This window comes from Pagrus pagrus (assembly GCF_965226575.1).
Source record: "Pagrus pagrus genome assembly, chromosome: 7".
In the NCBI taxonomy this organism is placed as follows: domain Eukaryota; kingdom Metazoa; phylum Chordata; class Actinopteri; order Spariformes; family Sparidae; genus Pagrus; species Pagrus pagrus.
Genome location: NC_140191.1, coordinates 13,341,508 through 13,367,004, shown reverse-complemented (window position 1 = coordinate 13,367,004; position 25,497 = coordinate 13,341,508). Strand labels below are relative to the sequence as shown.

The 25,497-nt window shown below is 43.0% G+C and overlaps 1 protein-coding gene across 3 annotated transcripts; it reads left to right on the top strand.

The window, feature by feature from the left end:
* Window positions 1-470: 470 nt before the first annotated feature.
* On the top strand, window positions 471-25,443 carry ttyh1 (tweety family member 1). 3 transcript variants are annotated; one of them, XM_084358602.1, is made up of 15 exons: window positions 471-1,284; window positions 5,478-5,642; window positions 7,050-7,279; window positions 10,592-10,703; window positions 12,101-12,438; window positions 17,120-17,215; window positions 17,339-17,411; window positions 18,960-19,035; window positions 19,238-19,293; window positions 19,553-19,645; window positions 19,732-19,824; window positions 19,914-20,053; window positions 21,614-21,781; window positions 23,282-23,360; window positions 24,351-25,443. In XM_084358602.1, exons 2-15 carry the CDS (start codon window positions 5,508-5,510, stop codon window positions 24,432-24,434), a joined length of 1,773 nt encoding a protein of 590 aa, XP_084214728.1. In that variant the 5' UTR covers window positions 471-1,284; window positions 5,478-5,507; the 3' UTR covers window positions 24,435-25,443. The 3 variants fall into 3 exon arrangements, with proteins under 3 accessions (XP_084214728.1, XP_084214729.1, XP_084214730.1); XM_084358604.1 differs by having other exon boundaries at window positions 493-1,284; window positions 21,614-21,674; XM_084358603.1 differs by lacking the exon at window positions 23,282-23,360 and having other exon boundaries at window positions 485-1,284; window positions 21,614-21,674.
* The last annotated feature ends 54 nt before the right edge of the window (window positions 25,444-25,497 follow it).

Here is a 25,497-nt window from a genome sequence, read left to right as displayed (position 1 = left end):
AACGCCGCCCCCTCCCTCTTTGCTGGCTCGCTTCTGCCCCCCTTTCACCAATGGCAGACAAACACCACACTCTTTCTACTCTTTTCTTGCCATTATATCTTCCAATTTGCATTATCCCTCAGCCAAATCACCCACAGAGCATCATCTCCATCAGCACCCTCTCATCACATCCACGTTCTCCTCCAGCCTCCGTGTCACTGAATCAGTGTTAACGCTGCTCTGCAGCCTCCACTGAAAACTGGTTTTGCCTAAAAAATCCATTGCATGCCGCTTTACCCCCTTCTCTCTCTGTTCATTGTTCACTCCATCTCTCTCCCTCCCTCCTCTTTCTCTCAGCATCACTCCCTGGGAACCCACTTTTTTTCCCCCTCCTCACTATTTTATGTTGCCTTTCCCTGCATCTCCCCCTCCCCTTATTCATCTATGCGTGCTTATATGCCTCTCTTACTCCAATTTAATGTTCCTCACATTAGCCCTTGATACGTCGCAGCCTAACTGAGCTGTCAGGCAGGAGTTCACCATTTCTGCATCCAACATGTGAGTGGATTTAAAAAAAACCAACAACTTCTTTTCACTATTATTTAGTGGATGGCAGCTTTTTTTCTCTTTCTCTCGGTAATCTGGTCAAGGTTCAGTGTGGTAGTCTGGGCAGAGATTGGTCAGGTTGATGGGAGTGAGCGTGGATGTAGGTGGGGGTCGGCAGTAGGAGTGTGCCTCTGGTATCTCAGGATGAAGTGAGTGAGGGGTTAGACCCCCGCTAATCCCCGTTAACAGATTAATTATCTTTGGGCAATATCGTGTTGCAGGCTTGTTGTGAAGTCGCTTGGGCGTTAAGCTACGACGGGCTACATTGCAACGATAAAGGGTCCCTTAGGGGTGTCTCCTCAATCTTAATCCCTCTCTCTCTCTGTCTCTCTCTCTCGCTCTCTCTCTCTCTGTCTCTCTCTCTCTCTCGCACGCTCGCTCTCACTGAGAGCTCCTCTCCCATCCATCAACACAAGCACCTCTCCACTGTCACCAGACAACCATACAATTATTGGCTATTTAATATTTCAATACCTGCAAGACTTATTGGCTTATTTTTTCCCCCCCTCCCTTTCCCTTCCCTTATTTTTGACATATTTTTGGCATGTCTCTAAGCCATTTTTTCAGGATGATGTTTTTTCAAGAGCATCAAGCGTTGATGGCTGGCAGTATACCTCTTTGAGTGAGTAAATATTTCACGGACACCGGCGGAGAGAAGACACAGAAGGAGAGAGAAACCTCCCAACGCGACCGACAGAGGTAAGATACTGATCTTCTCTCTCTCCTCTCGATGATGCTTTCATTATTGATGTGCTTGCAGAGATTAATCACCAATCAAGTGAAATATAATATGCTTATGCTTATGTGGAGCCCTGATACCTTTTTCAAAAACGCTTAATGGATGCTCATGAAACCATTACAGCCAAAAAATGGATTCATGCTTATCAGATATTAAACCTAATGGAGGAATCCTCTCCCATTTGCAGGAGAAGTGAATGATCAGATGATGCTGTAATGGTTTGATTGCATCCAATTATTTCCCACATTTTCTGTAAATGCTTTTGCACAGTTTGTTTGACCTGCACGAAGATGATATTTCTTTGCTCTGTGGGGATTTGTCGATTCGGTCAGTAGTGTGGAAGCATTTTGTCACCATCAACTTGTCATGCTGGACTCTGTGCACACATCAGAGCACTGATTCGCTCTGACTTACTGACTATGAGCTGCACTCACTTACCTTCGGTCAGCTGCACACACTTTGAAGGCTCATTGTTGGAGCTGGGCATTAATTTTGCAGTTGAACGTGAAGGGAAAATTGAATTTTAATTGAGGGTATTCTAGACTGAAGGTAACTTCACAGAGCTGTTAATTAATTTCTCCTGGCTGATGTAGTGTGTCACGAGGCTGTAACGCTTCCTCATAAATTACAGTCGTTAAGGTTGTTGTTAAGAGGCTGTTGGACGACTGCTCGGACTGTAATGTGAATCATAGCGGATTTTATGTGGCAAATTGGAAATGTGCATCATTTCAGCTGCAGAAAGGGCTGACACTAATTACATCCGCTGATCAAGAGAGTTGCACTGTCGTAAAAAAAAGATGAAGGTGGAGATGAGTCTCCTGTGCTAAAGATGATCCTAAACCCAGCTGACAGAGATGCCTCAGCCTTGCTCTCATTAGCCGCCTCACAAAATGGCCCTTTTCTTTACATTCAGACATCATGGAGTCTCATATCATGCAACTGATTTTATTCTCGGTGTCGTCTGAGCTCCGTGCAGACTGAAATCCCCCCCGTCTTGTCTTTTTTTTTTTTTTTTTCCTTAAGAGCTCACGGTTGGGTGAGAGTCGGTGCCATCTCTCTCCTTGTCTCTCCCGTTTTTTTTTCTTCCTCATCTTCTTCCCTCCGCCGACTGAGCTCAAAAATCAAATTTATTTGGCTTCAGTTATGCAATGGTAAGACGCATGATAACAAGCTGGCAGGGGACATCACGTCAACTTGAGGCTTCCTATCTGTGACACTTGCTGAGTAACTGCTGCTCCTGGACTGTGAACCCCTCTCCCCCCCTCACGTCCATCAGCACCTCATTAGGTTGCCTCAATAACTTTCTGGGTTGTGGGAGGATCCTATCTGAACTTTGACCTGGTGTCTGCCATCATTGTCAGATATTACAGTAAGACACATAACCTGCTGTCATAGTCCATATCTTTAACTGTTTGATAGTGGATTTCATGTGGTGTGATCTGCTTGTGCTGTATTGTCATATATCAAAGGAGATGCTTCTCTATATTGACCCACTTTATTGGTGGTGATCGCACAACAAGTAGACTTGATTCTCCTTTGATTGTGGAGCTATTCCCTCATCGTGATTATTACGCTTTTATCCTCTCCAAAGTCTGATAAATGTCCTCATATACCTCATTTAATCTAATGATTTCGCTCGAGATAGATGATCGTGAATATAACCGCACACGCAGTCTGTTTACAGTGCTGATGTGGTGGATGGATGCAGCTCTCCCAGCGTGTGAACCATCATGTTCAGTGCAGTTTTAATAAGGGAAATGGGGTGTTGGCAATGATTCGATTTGTGACAGTTGGGCTGCTGGGACCATTAAGGTGAACAGGCTTATTGTAATGGGCTTAGAGCAGACCCTGTCTGGCCTCTGGGCGAGCTGTTAACTTGTTCTGGACCATAACTGCCCCAAATCTGAATGGGGGGACAATTGTCTGGGCGTGTGGCTAAATCTAACCTTTTATCATTAGTAGTATCAGTATTTATCACAATTCTGTGCAGTGGATAGTCAGCGTGAATCAATGGGGATAGGGGAATACTGTGCTTATTGAAAGTTGTATTGAGTAAATAACAGCTGCAGTAAAAGACAATACAATCCAGCACAAACCTTTAATTCAGAGACATTACTGGATCCTGTTTGATTCAAAAGAAGAGCTGTATCTGTGTGTAATATCAGCATTGAGCTCAGCTGTATAACTCTTTGTGTTTAAGCATCAGTGCTGTTGTTGTCAACGTGTCTGAGCTGTCTTAAAACGCTCCTTTCTTAAACAGTAAAGCTCTGATGGTCTCTTAATCTGGGCAGCCGGTATCAGAGGCCTACCAGGCTCTTGTCTTGCCCCTCTGTTCCCCCTCTGGTCCGTCATTGTAATGAGGATTGCACTGTATGTTTTGGCTAACCGGATTTGCCCTTTGTATTTACCCTACTTTCTCCCCCTTGGCCGGCTTTAGCAACACCAAACGGTGGCTGATGATGGACTCATATACATCACTCTTTGTTCAGTGGTCTTCTTGATGCCTTTACAGTGTGTGTTCTCCTGCAGGAAGACTTCTTCAAAGACCTCATATATCCCCTATATAATCCACGCTGCTCCTATAGCATATCCTCTTTTATAAGGTGAAGAGAGAGAGGTCTGTGAATAACAATCATTTGTTATATACAGTCATGTAATCTGCCTGTGTTGAGGCCAAAACCCCCCTGGGTGCAACTAATGATTATTCTTTCTGTTCAATCTGTTGATTATTTCTTTGATCACTGAATAGTTGTTTATGCTATGAAATGTCAAAAAATGGTAAATAGAGCCCAAAGTTACATCTTGAAATAGTTCAAATTCCAAAGATATTCAATTTTAGATAATAAAAAAATCTTTTGAGCGCTGGAACCACTAATAATAATAATAATTCTACATTTTATTTATATAGCAGTTTTCATTATACTCAAAGATATCATTTAAAAGGAAAACAACACTACAAACATGCAGCCTAAAATACTGAAAGCTCTAGTGTGTAGGATTTAGGGGGGCCTATTTGTATAAATGTAATATAATATTCATAATTAGTGTATAATCACCTGAAACAAAGAATTATTGTGTTTTCCAGACCCTTATATTAGCCTTTTGTATCTACAGAGGGAGCCGGTCCTCTGCGGTGGAGTCCACCATGTTGCACTGCGGTGTTACTACAGAAGTGACTATAGCCGAGTTTTTAGTGGCAACTGTAGGACAGGGTAGAAATAGAGGTATTTCGTTCAGAGCCTGACCGGTATTCGATTTTTGAGGCCGACTCTAAATATCAATATATTGCCCAATATACAATTTTTTTACAATGATCCCTCAAATGTGGTTATCAAACACTATAGGCATTATATTTTACAGTTCAACAATAAACTTTATTGTCCAAAATGACATCAGTGTACTGAAACGGTAAACTTTACTGTCAATTTAATCATTAAAAATGATCCCCAGCATCTTTTTCTGCAAAAAAAAAAAAAATTCATATCAGGTCATATCAGACAACAAATACACTGGGTTTGTTGGGCTCTAATTTCGTTTGTTACAATCCACATTAAATCCTACACACTGGACCTTTAATTTGTTTGAATTTCCAGTAGATCGCCGGACTAATCAAATAACTGACAAACTGTTTGAGCTCTTAACACATCACAAGCTCATTGAAAGAAGACTGTGGTTTGAATTATGTCTCAAAAAATAATAACACGTAAGCCGATAATGATATGAATGTATGTGACAAATGACAGCTATTTGATTTATTGGTACTTGTATGTAAATCGTTCTCTTAATGTTGCCGTCAGGAACAGATCCAAAATCAGTGAAACAAAAACTAGAACAACACACTTCGACCTCCTCTCTGACTGATGTGTGCGCACTGATTTACACTCTTGAGACCTCATTTCAAGTAACTACGTCTGACATGGTGACCCTGACTTCTCTCAGGTGATCACCACTCATAAATTGTCTACCTCGTCCCCGGATGGAGCAGGAACAAGGATGCTGAAGCGCTCTCCGTGACCTCTCTGTCCACTCAGCTCAGCCACGGGGCTCAGGAAGTCCTTCACCCCTCCTTACCCTCTTTCCTCCCCTACTGCTGTTCTTACTTCACATCCTGGTTGCTCTGACCCCTCTCTCCTCCCTCCCTCCCTCCCTGCAGGGTGGAGGAGGGGACCAGTGGCAGTAGAAAATGGCTGCCATGACAACGGTGCCCAGCTATACCCCTTCGCTGTGGGTGAGAATGTGTCACGCCCTCCCCCGGCTGGACCTCACCATGCAGATGAAGGACAACATCTTTGTCCCCGACAGCTGGGAGTACCAGCAGGTAACAGACACCTGCCGCACACTGTAACCACATGCTCGACTGTAACTGTCCAAGCTGAGGGGCCGTGTTGCATAATGACTGCAGCCCTGTTGCTCCACATATGTACAGATGTATTAAGTGACTGTATAACTGCCCCTTGAATCCTCTAATGTAACAGCAATCTGCAGAGCTGTGATGACAGTCCTTTAAAACTCATTTTCATGCCAATTTATCGACCTGATTATTGGAGGTACGACCCCTCCAAGAGCCCCTGAGCTCATATCTAATCTTCTCCCACCTTGCTTTAGATGCGCCAATGCTTTTTTTTAACTGCCACTTACACCTCTGCCTCTGTGCATGCAAAGTAGAGATATTTAACACCATTTGGTTCCAGGATAGTGCGCGAGATTCAACATGGTGCGACTCCTCCAGCAGGTTTCCACAGCTGCTATTGTCTGCACGCTCCTGACTGAACTGTGCAGTTTCTGCTGCAACATTGCAAAAGGTTTCATCCTTCTCCTCCAACAGGCTCATACAAAACGCTCCAGCTAGCAGTGTCTCAGTGCGTGTTTGTGACTTCTCTGCGGTACAAAAAGAGGAAGGGGGGGGGGGACGGGGACGGGGACGCAAATTATCCTGCAGAACAGAAAGACAAAAGAGACTGAAAGTGCTCCGAGTGAGAGAGAGAATGAGAGAGGGAATGAGTAATGCGAGGAGGTTGCTGAACAGAGGACCGGGCATGGAGGGAGAGGGAGAGATGAGAGTGGGAGTGAGAGAGAGTGGCAGTGAATGTATTTAAGTAGGTCACAGATTATTAATAGAGATTCAGTGGTGTGGATAGAAAGAAAGCGAGGGGAGAGTGGGGGAGAGAAAAAAGAGAGTGAGAGCGTGGGGAAAGAGGGATGGGTGGAGTGGGGCGATGGGGTAGAGGAGGGGCTTCGGAGAACAGGAGGTGAGATGGAGAGAAGGTGGAGGAACGGGGAGTGACAGACGGGCAGATGGATGAAGGATAATACTGTAGATATGTGTCGGGAGGGAAATGCATTTCAGTAATGCTGACTTTATGACATGGAGCCTGATCAAAGTCCGATATGGCTTAGTGATATTAATATACAGATCAGGGATTGATGGGGCAAAGCCTTTGAAATGAGTATAAGTGGTCAAGAAGCACCTCAAATTAATTGCGTTAAATTCGTCTTTTTGTTAATGTAGTTTTGCACGTAGTGTCGATCTGTATCCTTGACTTTTTCCAAGTTATATTCTCACTTTTTTAATCACCGTCTCCTGCTGCTAATGGGGGCAGGACTATATGACAAGCTATTGAATTTAACAGGATTAGTTGGTATTTTAACCCTCCTGTAAAAATGGAATTAAAGTGCCATTTCTCACATCCACTGACTCATCCTCCCCTCCTCTTCCTCCTTTCAGACTCTGCTGGTTCTGTCCAGTTTATCGGCCATCGCTCTCGTTATCTCCCTCTTGGTGGTTCTCTCCTTCCTCATACACTACTGCTGCTGTCACCGTGGTGACCGGAGCGAGGGATCAGAGGAGGAGGAGGAGGATGAAGATGGCAGCACGGGTCACGGTTACAGCGGGAAGAAGGGGCGGGGCATCTGCTGTGTCACGTGGGTGGCGGTGGCAGCTGTCACGCTGTGCTGGTGAGGAGTAGGACGCAGTCGTCATTGTCACCTACAAAGCTCGTACATTTTATGGCGACGCACACAAGTCGCCTTTTATCAGTGGAGGAAATAGTTTTTACTTCTTCACTCGAGTAAAAGTACCACTGCGACACTGTAGAAATACTCCAGTACACGTAAAAGTCCTGCATTTATGTAATTTAGAGTACAAAAGTATAATCAGCTAAATTGAAGTATTAGTAATTAGTAAGTACTTCTTAGTATTAAGAAGTAGTTATTTTGCTGATCTCTTCTTATAATGAGCCCTTTTACTTTTGACACACAAAGTTTACTATAATGATACTTGAGTGCAGGACTTTAACTTGTAGTATATTATTGTCTTATTGTTGTATTTTAAAGAAAAAGATCAGAATACTCCTTCAACCATTCATTATTAGACCGTTCATACTGATGCTGTTGCAGCTGCTTAAAGTTTACCTAGTTTAGTCCAGTGGTTCCCAACCGAAGGGTCAGCCCCCTTCAGTGGGTCACAAGATAAATCAGAGGGGTCAAAACAAACCTCTGATACGCAAAATGTGCTTTTTTTGTGAATCGATTTATTTATGATTTATTATCACTATTATTTTGGCCTTTTTCATGGCTTTCTTGGATAGAACAGTGACAAGTGAAGTGAAGAGACAGGAAATGGGATGAGAGAGGTCACAGGTCACTTTCGAACCCTGGGCCACTGTACGTGGGGCTCTACCAAGTGAGCTACTGGAGCGCCCAGATGCAACTCATGTCTGTAGGGTAGCTGTCGTCATTAGCCAGTGAGCTTAGCTCGTTTTTTACTTATGAATAGAGCCGGACTAGCTGTACTTTACTGTACAGACACGCAATGATGTAAATGGGCTTAATTTCCAAAATGTTGGACTATTCCTTTAAATGAATCTTGTTTGAAGTTTAAAGTAAACTCTTTAAAACTTTTACACTGCTAACAACTCATTGATCTTAAATGTGACAATGTGACAAAGCCATCTTTTAATGGGACACATCATGTTCAGAACTATGATTACTCGGTAGTCATCAGAAGAAGAGTCTTTATTTATCACTAACAGTCAGACAACGTAGTGTAACTCCATCTCTGCATCTAATGCATCCCTGATGAGCAGTGGGCAGCCAGCGCACGGCGCCCGGGGACCAACTCCAACAAGGCTCAAGGCACTGGAGAGTTAATCTAATATACATGTTTTGATCGTGTAAACGATCAAAAGTATGGGTGATCCCACGCAGGTTCAGCCGGGATTCAAATCCAGGACCGTGATGCTGTGAGGCAACAGTGCTAACCACTGCACTGCTATGCTGCTACTTACTACATCAGTACTCAAATCAAGTCAAAGCAATTATTATCATAATTAAAGAAACAATGAAATGTGTCCTTTGCCTTCCAGTCTGCATGTTATTTTGTAGTGAAACATGAGGGACAAATAATAACATAAAGAACATAAAAAGTACTAGAATAGAAGAAATGTTAATAATAATAATAATAATAATAATAATAATAAAAATATATACAGAAGATGTCTAATTTACTGCGCCCCTACAAACTCATGCCTTCATTTTGATCTCAGCTACACTTCTGTAAAGTTTCATGGCTGCAGTTGTGACGCTATCTGACAAAATCTGTCCTCAAACAGACAGACAGACATATATTCTCCTGCCAGAGAACTCAAAACCGCTTCTGTGGTAGTTCCCGCCACAATAGGTGTCTCCAGGAACTTACGCTATTATATCATGGTGGCACACACAGACCCGCTGTCGGCTGGTAAAGACTGGGAACCACTGGATTAATCTTGATACTTTGTATTTCATGTGCTTATCTTGTGTTTCTTCGGTGAAACCTTGAACTGAAAAGTAATTACAGTAGTAACTATAGTCAGATAAATGCAGTAAAAAGTACAATATTACACTCTGAGTGTAGTGCTGTATAACACTTAAACAAAAGTACTAAATTACTTCACACCACAGCCTTTTAGGCAGAACATCAACAAGGCTGTGAGTCACAAGCTGTCACCCTCTCCATCGTCATGTGCTTTTTAGTCTCTCACACAGTCACCACAGTCACCACAGTCACTGCAGAGGAAAACAGGCCTGTGTGACAGCTGATGGTCATGTTGCATTGCTGTTTCTTGACCATGGGCCTGTGACAGCACTGTGTTTTTTCAGTCTGTGTGTGTGGATTTCACCGTCTTTATGTGTGTCAGCCCGCCCACCTACAGCACAGTCATTTACCCACCGGTGTTCCCTTCAGATCTGGTGACCACGCAGTCATCCAGTCAGGACATTGTGCTGTACGTTAAATAAGATGCTGCTTGACTTCCGTCCTGCACGCTCTTGTACAGCACGAGTCAGTGACGGGAAGCTCAGCTGCCTTTTTTAATGTGAAGCTACAGGCCCAGCTGTGTGCTGTAATAAAATTATAACACAACTCAGCTGTGCTTGTTATTATATTCCAGTCCTCTCTCAGCACGTTTATATGCACTGCTGTTATATCACAGGACATAATGTACTGGAGATCTGATTCTGGCTGTCATAATGATGTCATCATATAGAGGCTGTAGGTTGATGTGGTTCATGTCTCCCCCTTATGGAGCGTAATGTAATGTGATCCACTCGTCTCCTTCGCTGATGCTCGACATATGAGCTTTTCTGCACTAGACTGGATGGAAAAAAAAGGCAGTTTACCTCTTGAAAATATTTCATGTGACACCCTTTCCTCCAGATGGTGGCCTTTGGTCACAGAAACAGTCATTTGAAATGCAGCTGCATTAGACGGCCGTTCACATTTGGCAGCTTGAAATGCAAAGCACACACAGACGCAGACACACATTCCTCCTTTTCCCCCCTGCTTTCTAATCTGGGTCACATACTTTGTGGGAGATTGGGTCATACCATTCCTCTCGGGTTTGAGGGGATTTGACGAACATCTGGCCCGAGCCTTAATCTGAATATTTGAATAACAGAAAGATGTGTAAACACGTCGCTATGTTTAACATTTCGAATATTTTCCTCGCAGAAGCTTAACCGTTGAGTGCTAAGAGTCAGCTTTTTCCCCCCATCATCTGTTTATTCCTTCCCCTGCGCTCCACTGATGGTATGCTCATCCAGAGCGCACACATCCCATCCTCTTCAGCTCTATCTCCTTGTGTCACATTAATTTAAAATGTACATACACACTGAATTAAACATTACAGTTATGCCTCTGCTATCTGTTCTGCTATCCCCCCCCCCCTCACACACACAGCACACCCACCCACAATGTTTTCATGTCTTCTTTTCCCCCCCCTTTTGCAGTGTTGCCATAGGCATCGGTTTCTATGGCAACAGCGAGGCTAATGATGGGATGTATCAGTTGACCTCGTCTCTTCTCACAGCCAATTATACGCTAGCTTCCATCGATCTGCTGGTGAGTGCTGCTCTCCGCAAGTAAACTGTCATGCAGAATATCTGGCCCGCTTCACGCTGTTATGTGCATGTGTGTGTGTGTGTGTGTGTGTGTGTGTGTGTGTTTGTGTGTGGGAGAGAGAGAGAGAGGATGTGGTGTGCAGAGAGAGAGAAAGAAAATCAGATACAAACTTCTGTGTCATCGACTTCCCTGTGGTCAGACAGCGGTTTATGTGTCAGACTGCCAAATGTCCTCCCTCTACTGTAGAGGATGCAGGTCAGGGAAACTACAGTAATATAGGTGATGATATACATCTGGATCAATGACCTGTGAATGAGTGGGGAAATCACAGCCCAGCTCATTCATATCGAAGAAACTAACTTATCAGGTCATTAAATTAGAGTATGATATCTAATCTGACCCTCATGAAGCAACAGCATTAGACACTGTGTCAGTGGACAAACACTAGAAAGAATAAAAGAATAAGAAGCATTAAAAAGCAACTTAGTCCTGCTTACAGAAATGTGAAAAGAGCATTTGTTCAAGTGACCACATGAATTATCACATGCATGGTCGGAGAAATGCAGACAAAATCTTTTTAAAAACTAAAGATGGCAGATTAAAGTGATTTATATGAACTAATGTCAATATTAAAACTGCAGTATGTAACATAGATGATTTTTTTGAGTCTCACTCCCAGTCAAACACTGATGCTTTGGGTTGGTGGCCGGCGACGAGAGATGAGAACTATCTTTTCTTTAAAGGATAAATGAGAATACAATCGTTATCTACTCATCCGATAAGAAATACTGGATATCGATGTAAAGTCAGGTGAGGACTCGTAGTCCACAAAACATTTCTGGAGTTTCACAGCAAAACAGCATTGCAGCATTCTCCTAAACAGCTGAAGTGGATGGGGACTTCTTAAAAAATGTAACGAACATAAAAGGACTTCATGCAGCTCGTCCGGCGTAATCCAAGTCTTCCGCAAGCCCCGAGATGTTATTTACACCCTCAACGTGCGGTTGAGCTCATGCGCCCACCTCAGACAGGGTGTCGGCTAACACTTTTAGCTTTTAGCTAGGAATACAAGTAAAGACAAAGTGTGTGGATGACGCGTTTCATCCTTTATTTCCATTTTAAAACAAGGCCCCTTGTACTTCAGTTGTTTAGGAGAATGCTGTAACACTGTTTTGCTGTGTAGCTCCAGAAATGTTTTGTGGGCTACTTTTACTTGTGTTATAGATTATGAGGGACATGCATTAGCAGACTGAGGCACCAAAATCCCCATCTTCACTTCTCGATGTCCATTACACAGACGATCAAAGCCTACCACAATTTTATGAGCATTATCATCTCTACTTTGTGGTTTCCGTCCCACTTAACTCCCCTCACATTCTTCCGTCCTCCCTCTGCAGATTTCAGACACAATCGCCGGGCTGCAGCTGTCTGTCTCTGGCCCTCTGACCTCCATGGAGGAGCTATTTACCGGCAGTAAACCCTTCCTGGTGTCGACGCGGAACTGCCGGAGGTTATCTGACAATGTGGTCAACCTCCTCTCCTCCATCTCCCTGGCTCGGTCCAGTGTGGACTTCAGCCTGGGGAATGACAGTAGTATCAGCGGTGCGTCCATCATACCTCTGACCCCAGTCCCTCCCTCTGTGGCTCCTACAGTGGTGCCGACCAGCGGCCTGATGCCCAACCCCTTCTCACCTGGCTGGGCGGCCAACACACTGATGGTCAATGAGGACTACAGGTGAGGCTGCAGTCGAGATTGATGACATGTTGAATTTAAATCAAACACACACTGGAAATTGTTTTATGTTTTGGATGATTTTTAGTAGATGACAGTAAGCGTTGCCTGTATCTGTTCACACAGGCATTTTAGGGGTGTGTATCATGTATATATGGTCCCAGAATCCAATACACATGCTGATTCAGTGTCATTTGTTTCGCCCTATCCCGCAATGTGAGAGGAAGTTAGGAAAAAAATCCTTGATCCGTCCCTTTATTCGGATCCTCGCCAAAATATAATTGGATCTATTCTGGGCCGTGACTCATCCTCCATCCAAGTTTTGTGGAAATCCGTTCAGTAGTTTTTGTGTAATCCTGCTGACAAACAGACAGGGGCGAAAACATAACCTCCCTGGTGGAAGTTGTAAGTTTTCAAGTATTTCCCTGTTGAGAACAAAATAGAGACGGTGCTTCATTTTTCTTCTGAACATGCGTTTTAAACTTTCAACATCTCTAAAATTCATAGAGTCATTAATTAATAATGCATTATTAATGCAATATTTTCTTGGGTTTAAGTGGAGCAGTTCTTTCAAACTGATAGAAATGATATTTCTATAGCCCAAAAGCATAATCTGGCTTCATAATCTGTACAGTGAACAGCACCCTCTGCCCTTAGACCCTTGATTTGAGTGAGGAAAACTTCCTTTTCCAAAAATTAAAGAAACAACAACCTTGTAGCAGGGAAAAACATGGAAGGATCCCTCTCAGTAGACAGATCTCAATAGTAGATTATATAAAACAGACAGAGCAGTCCGAGGCTACGCCACACGACCTCCTCTCCACCATGGTGACGTGGAGAGGACATGCCACACTAGATAATTAGCAAAAAATATGTGTCCACATATTTTGATTTAAAAAAGCACAGATATCAGAAGGTTTTAAAACAGAAGTGAGCAATGACACGTGGGGGCCCGAAGGGTATGGCGATCCAGATCTGGCATATATGTGAGGCGATGTACCCATAATTAGTCCCAACCGACATAACTATGGACATATAAAATAAAGTTTACTGTGATATTATATGAATTCATCTTAGATCTGACAAGAATAGATATTTATACCTTTTCCTATGAATGAAAATTAGTTTGGAGTAACTACATTCAAACAGAAACATCCACATTTCCTCTCAGAATCACAGATAAAGTTATATCTCTTGCCTCACCAACTGCAGTAAACATTGGCAGTGAAAGTCAGCTTTCTGGGAAGCAACAGTAAATCTGTTCATAATCCTGCTCTAGCAATTTCCCATTAAATAGATGGTGCAAACTTCATTCTTATCTTTTCTGCCCGTAAAACAACCTGAATTCTTGTTCCTCCCATTTACAAAACTCATTGTTGCTAATACCGATCTGTCAGTTTCCTAATGGGTTTAACATCGTGGCCAGAAACATATTCACAATTTACATCCTGTTCAGCAGAAGCATCAGGTGTTAATTAACACAATCTGTCCTGGAGTAGTTGTTTATGGGAATTAGAGCGAGAAGTAAAGCAACATAAGGACGGGAGTGTGAACAGTTTATTACTTTATACAGTGAGCGAGCTATTTACAAGTGCAGCTTGACTTTACGGTGAACAAAGGCCAACATAACAAACAAAATCTCCCCGATTTAAAACCACCTCAGCCCTAAACAGAAAAATAAAGAAACAAAAAGACTTTCACTAAACCGAACTCCCTTAGCTAAACAAAAACAGAAGGAAACCGTGCTAAAAATGGCAGTTCACATCGACGCTTCTCCAAGGACAACAGAGTTATAGACAAAACACACATATACAAATATACGATACAAATACAGCCAGGTAACCACTTTACAGCTACCATTTTGTGTGCGTTGGAGCCTGGATCCAGTAGGATTTATCCGTTTATGTCCTCTGCTGCCAGTGTTACAAGAGGCTGAAGAAACTCTCCTCACCAGCACTTCATAAATGTTGAATGTTTATTAAGATGGCTGCGTTTGTTGAGGTAATACAACGGAGAAATGTTCTTAAGCATAATGGGTCGATAGGATGCTTTTATATCCAGTATTCCACAATGAACACAATTTAATTGATTAATAAAAGTACATAGCTATATTAAAGTGCTGATAAATAATTCCCATCGTAAAAGCAATACGCAAGTGCTTTCTCCCATTAACAAACCGCACGCAGCAGACACAACAGATGTGATTTATCTCCGGCCTTAAACAGTTGGAGGTTAGGTAAGGTTCATCCTAACTTCACAACAGTGGAGTCTTGTCTCTGCTTTGTCTTGTACATTCACAGACACATGTCTTATCTTTTCCCGGTTTGAAAGCGATATCCCAGATCAGCCGTCTTACCAGAATCTTATTACTCTCCTCAGCAGTTTTAATTCTGGGAACAGTGGAGAAAAAAAAAATAGCAAGTTTTAATCCCAGGTCAGGTGGAAAAGTCTGAGTGTGATGAAAGAAACGCTGTAGATCTTCAGAAACACAAGAGATATGGTGAAAAATCAGAGTAGAAACTAGAAAGTAGAGCTCGAAGTAGCTGTTGGACTATGATAACGATAAACAGCCCAATGTCTTGTACTCAGCTGCTCCTTTTTATGTACATGCACATACATATATGCAACCATATATCCAATATCCCTCACTAATAGTGTAATAACCACATAATAGCTTGGTAATGACAGTGGGTATATCTGGGTAATATTAGACTCGTTGCTATCTTTAAATGTCTTCTCTCATTATTAGCCTTTGTTTTTGCCCCTTTATTACTACGGATGCACAATTTATGTATATATAGAAATTGGTCATTAATGTTATTGGTTATTGGTCAATGATGAAATTGGAGCCGATGATACAAATCTAAACTAGTTTAGTGTCTACACACTTTGATACAGTAGATGGTGGTTGGCACTTAAAGTTGTTTTGCGATCCACCAATAAAAACAGAGGAGAAGAAGAAGGGTTGTTGAACCCTGCTCTCACACTCATGACGACATGCTGCTGCACTTGGGGAGAGCCGCGCATTAAAGTCAAACATGTCGTCACTGGTGTGGGTGTGTTTTTTTGTTTTTTTGTTGATAAAGTTTCAGAGAAAGATGACACACGTGTCATCTTTTCCCGGTTCGAAAGCGATATCCCAGATCAGCCGTCTTACCAGAATCTTATTACTTTCCTCAGCAGTTTTAATTCTGGGAACAGTGGAGAGAAAAAAAATAGCAAGTTTTAATCCCAGGTCAGGTGGAAAAGTCTGAGTGTGATGAAAGAAACGCTGTAGATTTCCAACCTCTTCAAAACACAATAGATATGGTGAAAAATCAAAGTAGAAACTAGAAAGTAGAGCTCGAAGTAGCTGTTGGACTATGATAACGACAAACAGCCCCATGTGTTGTACTCAGCTGCTCCTCTTTATGTAGAACAAACAACAGTAGTGAAAGTGTTGTACCCACTTATATCATAATATGATCAAAAATAAATGTAAACTGTGGAGTGTAGTTGAAAGCTGTGGAAAAAGTTGGGTAACACTTCACATCACAGCTCAGGAATAACATGATGTTAGTGGTATGTTATTTTGATTATAAAGTTAAAAAAGAAGTTATTCATAACAAAGTACAACCTCATCATTAGCTAGAGACATTTTAGTGTTTGATTTGATTGTTCATTCTGTGACATATCTGAATTTTTATTTCGTGTTTTGTGAATATATCCAACCATATATCCAATATCCCTCACTAATGGTGTAATAACCACGTAATAGCTTGGTAATGACAGCGGGTATATGTGTAGATATACATAGATAGATAGATAGATAGATAGATAGATAGATAGATAGATAGTTAGGCACTTTTAAAGTTGTTGAGAAGGACAACAACCCTGCTCTCACACTCATGATGCCCTTGGGGAGAGCTGCACATTAAAGTCAAACATGTCGTCACTGGTGTGGGTGTGTTGTTTTTTTGTTTTAGCAGTTCTAGAGAAAGATGACTGTAATTTGCAATACATGTTCCAAGAAGAGGCAAAACTTCTGAGTTTTAACACAATAACATCTTATTAGAGCTATGCAATATTAAATCATCCATCTTTGCTCACTACAGCTTAGCCCCAGGTGTCGTAAACTACAGGTCAGGAACTTCTTTTTAAAATACGCGTGAAATTATTGGTATTGGCCTTTTCAGGCAGGGAATTATAAGTTATTGGTATCACCTGAAAAAAATCCATTTCTGATCCAGATTCAGATTCAGACAACTTTATTAATCCCACCAGAGGCACTTTGTTTGAACAGCTTGCCTTGCACACGTACTAAAACATACAGTAACATGTAGACACAAGAATAGTAGTAATAATTTAATAAGAATAAAATAGAATAAAATGAAATGTGCTAAATTGAGTTCAGTGGAATAAATTAATCTATAATAAATAGAAGATGGTAATAAATAGTTTGATCATCAATTAATAAAATATAATAATATTACCCAGATATACTTGTTGTTGATACCAAGCTATTACCTGGTTATTACTTTGGTAATTAAATGCTCTTACCTAATTATAACCTCCTTATTATCAAACTATTACCATGTTATCATCAAGCTGTAATGTAAAAGGCTATCATGACTTCTAAGCGGACCTTGAGTAACGTTTTTGTTGTGTCTAACTGTTTATCTCTGTGTGTTTTTCTCTTTCACAGGTGGTTATCATACGTGTTGTTGCTGCTGCTCGACCTCATAGTGTGTCTGTTCATCCTGCTGGGCCTGGCCAAGCAAGCCCGCTGGCTGCTCATCCTGTGAGCACACACACACACACACACACACACACACACACACTTGTATCTTTAGACAGAAACCATACAACGCCGTATTGATGGTCAGGGTGTCCTCTTGGCTGAGTTTGTGCTGTTCCCCCACAGGATGACCGTGCTGGCCTGGCTGGCTCTCTTCCTGAGCTGGGGCTCCCTGGGCCTGGAGACGGCCACTGTAGTGGTGAGTAGACCCAGAAAACTGCTCTGGAGGGAGGGGGGGAGGGATAGGAAGTGAATGGGACTGTCATGGAGGGATTGGCTGGCCACAGCTGAGGGAAGAGAGCTATAGGAGGCCGTGCCCTGATGGCAGGCTAAAGCTGTGCATGTGTGTGTGTGTGTGTGTGTGTGTGTGTGTGTGTGTGTGTGTGTGTGTGCGTGTGATTTCTGTGCCCATTGTGCTAAACCGTGAAAAGACCTGCCTCCTAGGGAACGCTGCAGTCATGGCAGGGGACCAAAACGAAACAGAAAAATGGGGCAGAGATTAAAGATTCAATGCGTGTGCACAAGCGCATTTGTGAACAAAGTGTGTTTGTGCATCAAAGTGCGTGTTTTTTTTTTTCGTGTAAGTGTGTTTGCGAGTGTGTGGGCGTTTGGCTCGGAGAAGTAAAGACGGGAGATGAAGAGAAGTGCTTTCAGCGAGAGCGAGGAGGGGAGAGGAGGAGCGGGGAGAGTGCATCTCCAGATCAGTTTAAGAGAGCGAGCGAGCTGGAGTGAGTGATGGAGAGAGAGAGAGGGAGGGGGAGAGAGGGAGAGAGAGAGGGAGGGGGAGAGAGGGAGAGGGAGAGGGAGAGAGGGAGAGAGGGAGGTAAGCAGCGCGAGGCTCGAGGCTGTTACTGTACCTCGGCCCCTCGAGGCTTCAGTCTGAGCGGGCGAGGAGGTGGAAGTGTGAGCGAAGTCCTGTGAAAGTCAAATTCACCAACATGCTGCTGGACAACGCTCGGCTGTGCTAAACACGACAACAACACCAGTGTGCTGTGTCTGTCGGAGGCAGTGACATTTATGAAGAACAAATCAAAAGGGGAAAGTTTTAACGTCTCAAACAGAGGGACTGCCCGTTCTCAGTCCGCTCTCTGAAGGGGAGACTGTTTCGGTCTGGCCCGGGGGTGTGTGAAGAGGGTAAATAGTGGCTGTTTTTCTGCACTGCTGCGTGCTTTAAGAGCTCCAGTGTCATGTGGAGCTGGCGGGAGATGTCCCAAAGCCTGCGGGTCCACACAGAGCCGCTCTGTCCCTGGTCACTGACAGGGAAACAAAGGGCCAGCTGTGGACATGCCCACTTTATTCTGTCCCGGGTCGCCGCTTTTTTCCCCCCGTCAGGCGCTGGGGCTCTCTGTGTGGCTCTCACTCCCTCTTCTGGCGGGGCGATCTCATGCTGAGTGTGTCTGTGGGTGTACTGACTCAGAAATAGGCCAGGATGTGTAAGGTAATGCATAGAGGTGATATGGAGAGAGAGGTTAACACAGGGGGAGGATGTGAGTGATGAGCTCATGGAAAGAAAACCCGGTGTCAGGGGTATCCAGGTCAGCGTGTGATGCCGGCAGATCGATATTTGCGGCTGTTTTGTGAGCAGCTGTCAGATATCTGAGGAGGTAAAGTATGTCAGTCGGTCAGTGTGTCTACTAACTTTTCCCTTGTGATCGCTTTCTCTTGCCCTCCCCCTTTCGCCTCCTCTCCTCTCCTCTCCTGCTGTCATCCTTTCTCACTCTCCCTGTCACTCTCGCTGCGTCGCCAGGCCCTCAGTGACTTCTGCTCAGATCCAAACACGTTTGTCCTCAACTCCACCCACTTCAACACCGGCACCAGCTCAGGTACAGTACCAACCTGCCCCCCCCCCCACCCCCACCTCTGTGCAAGCAACACTTCTGAAAGTACTGGTTGTTTTTTCCATTTCTGCGTTGATTTACCTCCCAGCTGTGTCAGCACAATCTCATATAATGACAGTTAAATGTTCCCACATCTTTTCTATTGTGCACTGATCTGCTGTGCGCTGGTGTTTTGTCGGCCATTCAGATGTGTTGGATTATTACCTGACCTGCAGCAGGCGCATGAACAGTCCGTTCCAGCAGGTAATGTGACCTCTTTCAGTCACATGTCTTATGTGTATAACATTGCAGGCGTTTAGGTATGTGAGCAGATTGTATGCCTGACTTGTTCCAGGCTGGTTAAGGACAAATATTTAGAGGACGGGATGCACAGCTGTTGCTGCACGTCCTGTCCTGAAATGATATGCTCTGCGGATAAAAAGCTACACTCTCAGCATGTTAATGGTATATTTGAGCATAATGCACATAAAAGCTCTTAACACACTTGATATGTTGGCTTCAGCTGCTGACCCAGTCACAGAGGGCACTGTCCAACATTCACACACACCTCTCCAGCCTGGAAAGAAATGCCCTCACACAGTTCCCCAAAGCTGAGGTATGTTCTCGCAGCTTAAGAAAAACACATTTTCCGTCACCTTTACAGCAATTTCTCTAAGTTGACGCAGCTTTTCTTCATCGCAGAAATCACTCAGGGAGGTTCAGCAGATACTCAACTCCACAGAGGGCAACTTTCATCAGCTGGTGGCACTGCTGAACTGCCGAGGCCTGAATAAGGTAACTGAAGGTGCAGTGCAACGAAGACGGGAGCTGTACTCGAGAGCTTCTTCGTTTTCATTGATGTATTTATCATTATTTTCTTCCAGGACTACATTGACTCTTTGAAAGGCCTTTGCTATGACGGGATGGAGGGACTGCTCTACCTCTCCCTTTACTCATTCCTCTCTGCGCTGGCCTTCACTGCCATCCTCTGCTCTCTGCCTGGTGCCTGGAGGAGCTTCCCCAGGTGAGAGAGGGGGAGTAAATGTGTCGTGCATAGACGGAAGGAAGTACAAATACTGTGTTACTGTACTTAAGTAGATTTATCAGGTATCTGCGCTTTACTTGAGTATCTATTTTTCTGACAAAGTTTTACTTTTACTCCCTATATTTGAACACATATATCTGTACTTTCTACTCCCTACATTTTCAAGACAGGCTTGTTACTTTTAGTTTTAATGCATTTGTGGTGAATTATTGATTATTGTAACATCACAAGACTGATTTCAACCTCTGTCTGTATTTTATTCTCCCAAAATGTCGGTATTTGAAGTCCTGGGAATGAGTGCGTTTAGGAAACAGCTCGGACAAATCCTGATTCTACCTTTGAGTCTTTGAATTATATTAATATGACTTGAAGTTTGGTTAGCTTTGCACAGAAATAGCTCTTAGAAATGTCCCTCAGAGGGAAACTGTTTTCTTTTATACTTTAATCAGAATCAGAATCAGAAATACTTTATTGATCCCCGAGGGGAAATTGCTTGCATTACAGCTGCTCCCATTCAAAGTCCAGAAATCTGCAGAAAAATAATAATAATAATAATAATAATAATAAGTATAAAAACAAGTTCATTTTTAAGTAAATTTCATTACTTTTACTTTAATAAAAGTTGAATCAGTTGACCTTTTTTTCAAAAGTATCTGTACTTTTGACACCAGTGTGCACAGGAATACTGTACACTCTGCAGTTGTTTCTGTCTATTTCTAATAGAATTAAGGACATGCAGGTCATTGTTATTTTCATGAACTTGCACCGCTTCATACTCTGTGAGTTTTTTGCATAACCACTGCCAAAAGCAGCAAAAGAGCGTGATGGTGGGAGCCAACCTAAATTGAAAAGAAAAGAACTAAATCCATCTTGTCCCACAGCACCGGGGAGGAGATGTACTCCTCTGCTCCTTCAGTCATGAAAAAATATGTGCAAACGGTCCTCAATCAGATAATGATTGCAAAATGTTGGAGGTTCTGCATGCCATATGATGCTGCCTGGCATGCAACGTGGAAAAATATTGGAGTGCATTTGAGGGAGTTGGTTCAAATTTAGCCAAACAGCATCACATTAAAAAATGACCAATAATAGCTGGAGGTTTGGCTCTCCCCAGTCCACTTCAAAGTGAATTAAATTTATTGTTTGTGAACTGGTTTTAACTGAGTTTGGTCTTCAGGAGTTTGTCGGATCTGCTGAGAGAGATTTGTTCCAGATTTGCTGAAGTCTGTGACAAAGAAGCCTCTTTGAGTCTCACGACAGCAGGATTATGAAGCGTGTGATTGGTGCTGTTAGTTTAGGAGTTGTGTGAATAATTAAGTCATTTATACCATCTAATACCTTTCTTTCTTTAAATATTACTCTTACTTAATCATAACCAAGAGATCAACTGGATCTGTCTTGTAAGAAGTCTTTCAATAAAAACAAATATTGATGTAAACTGATGGTGGAACTATAACAAACGGTTTAATAAAGACACAGTGGTGGTCATCGTCTCTGCTCACACGTGTCCCTCTGTCTCTCTTTCATGGACGACAACAGTGAATCAGAGGAGTACGAAGACTCGGACAGCGAGAGTGAGGACCCCTTCACCTCCCATCAGGCACGTAGACAGACGGCCTCGGGGTCTCAGCGAGGGGCCATGGCCCCCTTCTATAATTACCCGGGGGCCGGGTGGACACCCCCCTTTTCTAGCGCGCCGCCCCTCCCGTGAGTAACACAGACACACAGACACAAAGACAGACAGACAGACAGAACGCCCCAGATGTTACATAAGGAGGAGGAGGTTGCTCTTAGATACAGTTTTGGCACCCGGCTTGTGTTTCTGTGTCGAGGTCTGTATCTCTGGGCAACTTTTATACAGGTCAGGGATTGTAAAAAGTCCAGGATGCACCCAGCAAACAACACATAGAGACTGACTGAGACATTGTTTGCAGACACATAGTCTCTCTGGTGAAGACATGAAGATACAGTCACACACACACAGATGTCACAAAAGAGTAGTGGAAGTGCAGCGTAGTCAGCTAGGTTCACACACTTCTTCTCTAGGATTAGTCCAACTCCACAGAGCTGTCAGGTTCAGCACATGCATTGCAGACAGACACACAGACAGGTCAATATGGACTACAGTGTAGGCAGAGAAACAGACACAACTCCAGAGGTCTGTCTGTCTGTCTGTGTGTCTGTCTATCCGTCTGTCGAGTGTTTCCGGACAGACGACGTAGGCCGCTCGCTCATTTCACAGATCTTGTCTCAAATGGCGTCCTGTCTCCTAAACAGCAGTAAGACTACTGCTGTGTTGGGGGGAGGATGTCATTGACGAGGCAGCGCTCGTAAAAACTCCGGTCCGATGTGAGGCTCAGGTTCACTATAGGTAACCCCCAGACCCCAACCCCACCCCCGCCCAAACACCCTGCTGCATCACTCTCATCTGTCTCCTCACTGTGGTGTCCAAATCTCTGGATCTGTCCCTGCTGCTTCTGTCTTCATCACACCTCCTGCTTCCTCTCTGGCTCTCGCTCTCAGTTTTCTCATCTTTTTTATGTTTCTTCCCTTTCTCCCTCACTGGTGTTTCTAAGCTTTAGTTAGCGCTCTAAGAAGCCTAATCGTGGACTATTTGACTTCCTATTCTAACGCCAGCTGATCATCTTGACTGCTCCCATATCTAATATTAACACAAAAATACGGATGAGGATGCTGTCTAAACCAAACTGAACTGTCAAGGCTCAGGAACTCAGCTAGCGCTAAAAATACAGTCCACTCCTCTTAAATGGAATCTGCTCGGGATTGCTTTAAAAGCTTTCTGGGGTTTATCGTGCAGATAAACAGATTCATTAGGAAAACAACATTACAGCTGAAATGGGACTGGTGAGTCACACCCCAGCTCTAAATGCATGTAATTGCAGATTATTGTATAAATCCTGCAGTGCATCATCAGTCAGGAGTGGTCTGTATGCCTGATGCTGGGTGCCAGCAGTACTAATACCTCATAGTTATACTGAGTGCTGTGTTTTTCCGCACTATATTTCTAACCGCTCTTTCTCCTTCTTTCCTGTTACCTTGTCCTTGGGTCCCGTCACCCCGCGGCCCCCCCCGTCCCCTCTGTCTTTCTCAACGTGTCTCACCCCTGTTTCCCTCTCTTCTTCATCCTTCCATTCCTCCTCTTCCCTCTCTCTTCTGTCCTTGTTGTCTCTTTCTATCTCTATACAGGACTCCAAACGTTTCCTCCAATGGCAACCCTGGCTATGAGAGCCTCCCCTTGACTGACAGGCAGTCCCCACCCCCCTCTGTGAGTTCCTCTGTACTTGTGACGCCATCGCAATCTGTGCCATTTTATCGCTGCTCCTAGTGCACACGCTCGCTTCAATAATCAGTAGCAAACGGACTAACATGGTGGCGAGGCTTCGACCTCGCAGGACCCCTGTAGGCTGGCCTTTTTGTTCAACACGTGCAAAAATATGAAAGATCATTTTCTCTGTTACTAATGAACTTGTTCATAACTCTTGGTTACTAACTTCAATCTGAGAGCTCTTCCTGTTTTTCCCTCACTATCTGACCATTTTCATTCATTCTTGGCCTTAGAAACACTAGTTTGATAAGAGAAGAAAGAAAAAATCACAACTCAAGGTCCCCTTACTAGCTGTTTTCCAAGGCTTTCATTCATATCTCATGGTCTTCTTCTGTGGATGACCATGCGATGTGATGTACAAAGTTCTGACCTAACTTATCAAACTCCATCCACTGAGGAAGACCATAAGATCCAGCTGCAAGCTTAAGAAAAAGCTAGTAAGAGGTCTTTACAAATAAAATTCAGGACCGTTACTTATTGTTCCTAGTTCACTCTTGAACACAGAAACAGTAGTTTGACAAAAGGAGAAAAGAAGAAAAGGTCCCCTCACTAGATTTTTTTGCAGCTTTCAGTTGCATATCATGGTCTTCCTCTGGAGTTGCGATCCCCCCCAGCTAGTAAGTGGACCTTGAGTTGTTTTATTTGCATTACAGTCTTCTTAACTGGCTCTAACCAATTACTTTTGAGGAAGGAGTACACAGCGCAGTACCTTTACCTCTCCTTTTGAGTTTCATTAGAAAAATCAAAAATTCTGCAGAAATGCATTGAAGCCCGTCGGTCAGATGGTGGGAAAACGAGCTCTCAGCTGCTCCTGATCAGTTGAACTGGACATGAATAATAAATGTTCTTCTCTTCTCTTTCTATCTCTCTCAAACACCTTTGGACCATCTCAACCTCTCCTCTGTTGAACCGTCTGTTCTGGACGCGCAGTACTCTCCCAGCATGCTGACTGGTTACGGGGGAAGTCAATCACACCCCAATCCTGCCCATTCGCGGAACCTGTATTCACGTTGATTATTATTTTTTTGTTAGGAAATGTATAGAAAAAAAAATGTTTAGTTTTCATATGAATGGACACTTTACTGAAATGAAAAAGAAAAACTAATCTAAATACAATGAATGCTAGGTGTGAATTCAAAGTGCGTAACGTCAGTACCACTGATATTATTATTATTAGAAGCACTTAAAAGATACAGGTCTACATGGACTGTTGATATACACGGCAGTGATAATGCTGGTAAGATGGTTGTGCAATGCTATGAACCAAGTCCACTTGGTCTAAATTCTTTCCCCTTGTCTGTCCAAACTCTGTGTAAACTGTGAACAGTGGTGAGGCAAGTCAGAATGGTATTGACGTTACTACGTTGTAGTTTTATATTCTTAAATGTATCAGTACCACCGATTTATTTTTAAGTTTTTATATAAATATTGTTGTAGAAAAGCACTGGCACGTAGCAACACGACACATTTTTTTCTGTGAATGGTTATGCAGTTCCTTCACTTGGTATCATTTTTTTTTATTATTACTTTTTATAGGTGGCAATTCTGTATTTTCCTTGTATTACCTTATGGTATTCTGTATATCTCACTGTCTATAATATCTGAATAATCATCAACCTTTGCTCTTAAAGAAAGAAAAAAAAACTCGAGGGCTACCAAGACCCTGTTTTAATGATTGAACGGAGAACTACAACTGCCACTCAAGTCTTGAGAGTGGAGAACTACAAATCCCATGCAAATGACAGCAGGTACATAGCAATATGATTCTTGCTACTGGTGCTGCAGTAGCCCTACCGTAACTAGCAATAATAACTATGTATAGCATCGGGTTTCTGAGATCTCTCCAAGATGTTTTGTGTATATATGGTATGGTATGTTGGAGATTTCATTGAATCCCCCGTCCTTGCCAACTGACCTTGTTAACCCTTGAATTGAGTTTGTATGGTTATCAATGCTCCTTTTGAATGGCATCCTTTTACACTCAAGAGTCTAATATAAATAAAAATAACTTCAATAACCTTCACCTCGTCTTCATCGTGTCTGCAAGTCAATAAGAGACACACACGGCATGCTTTAC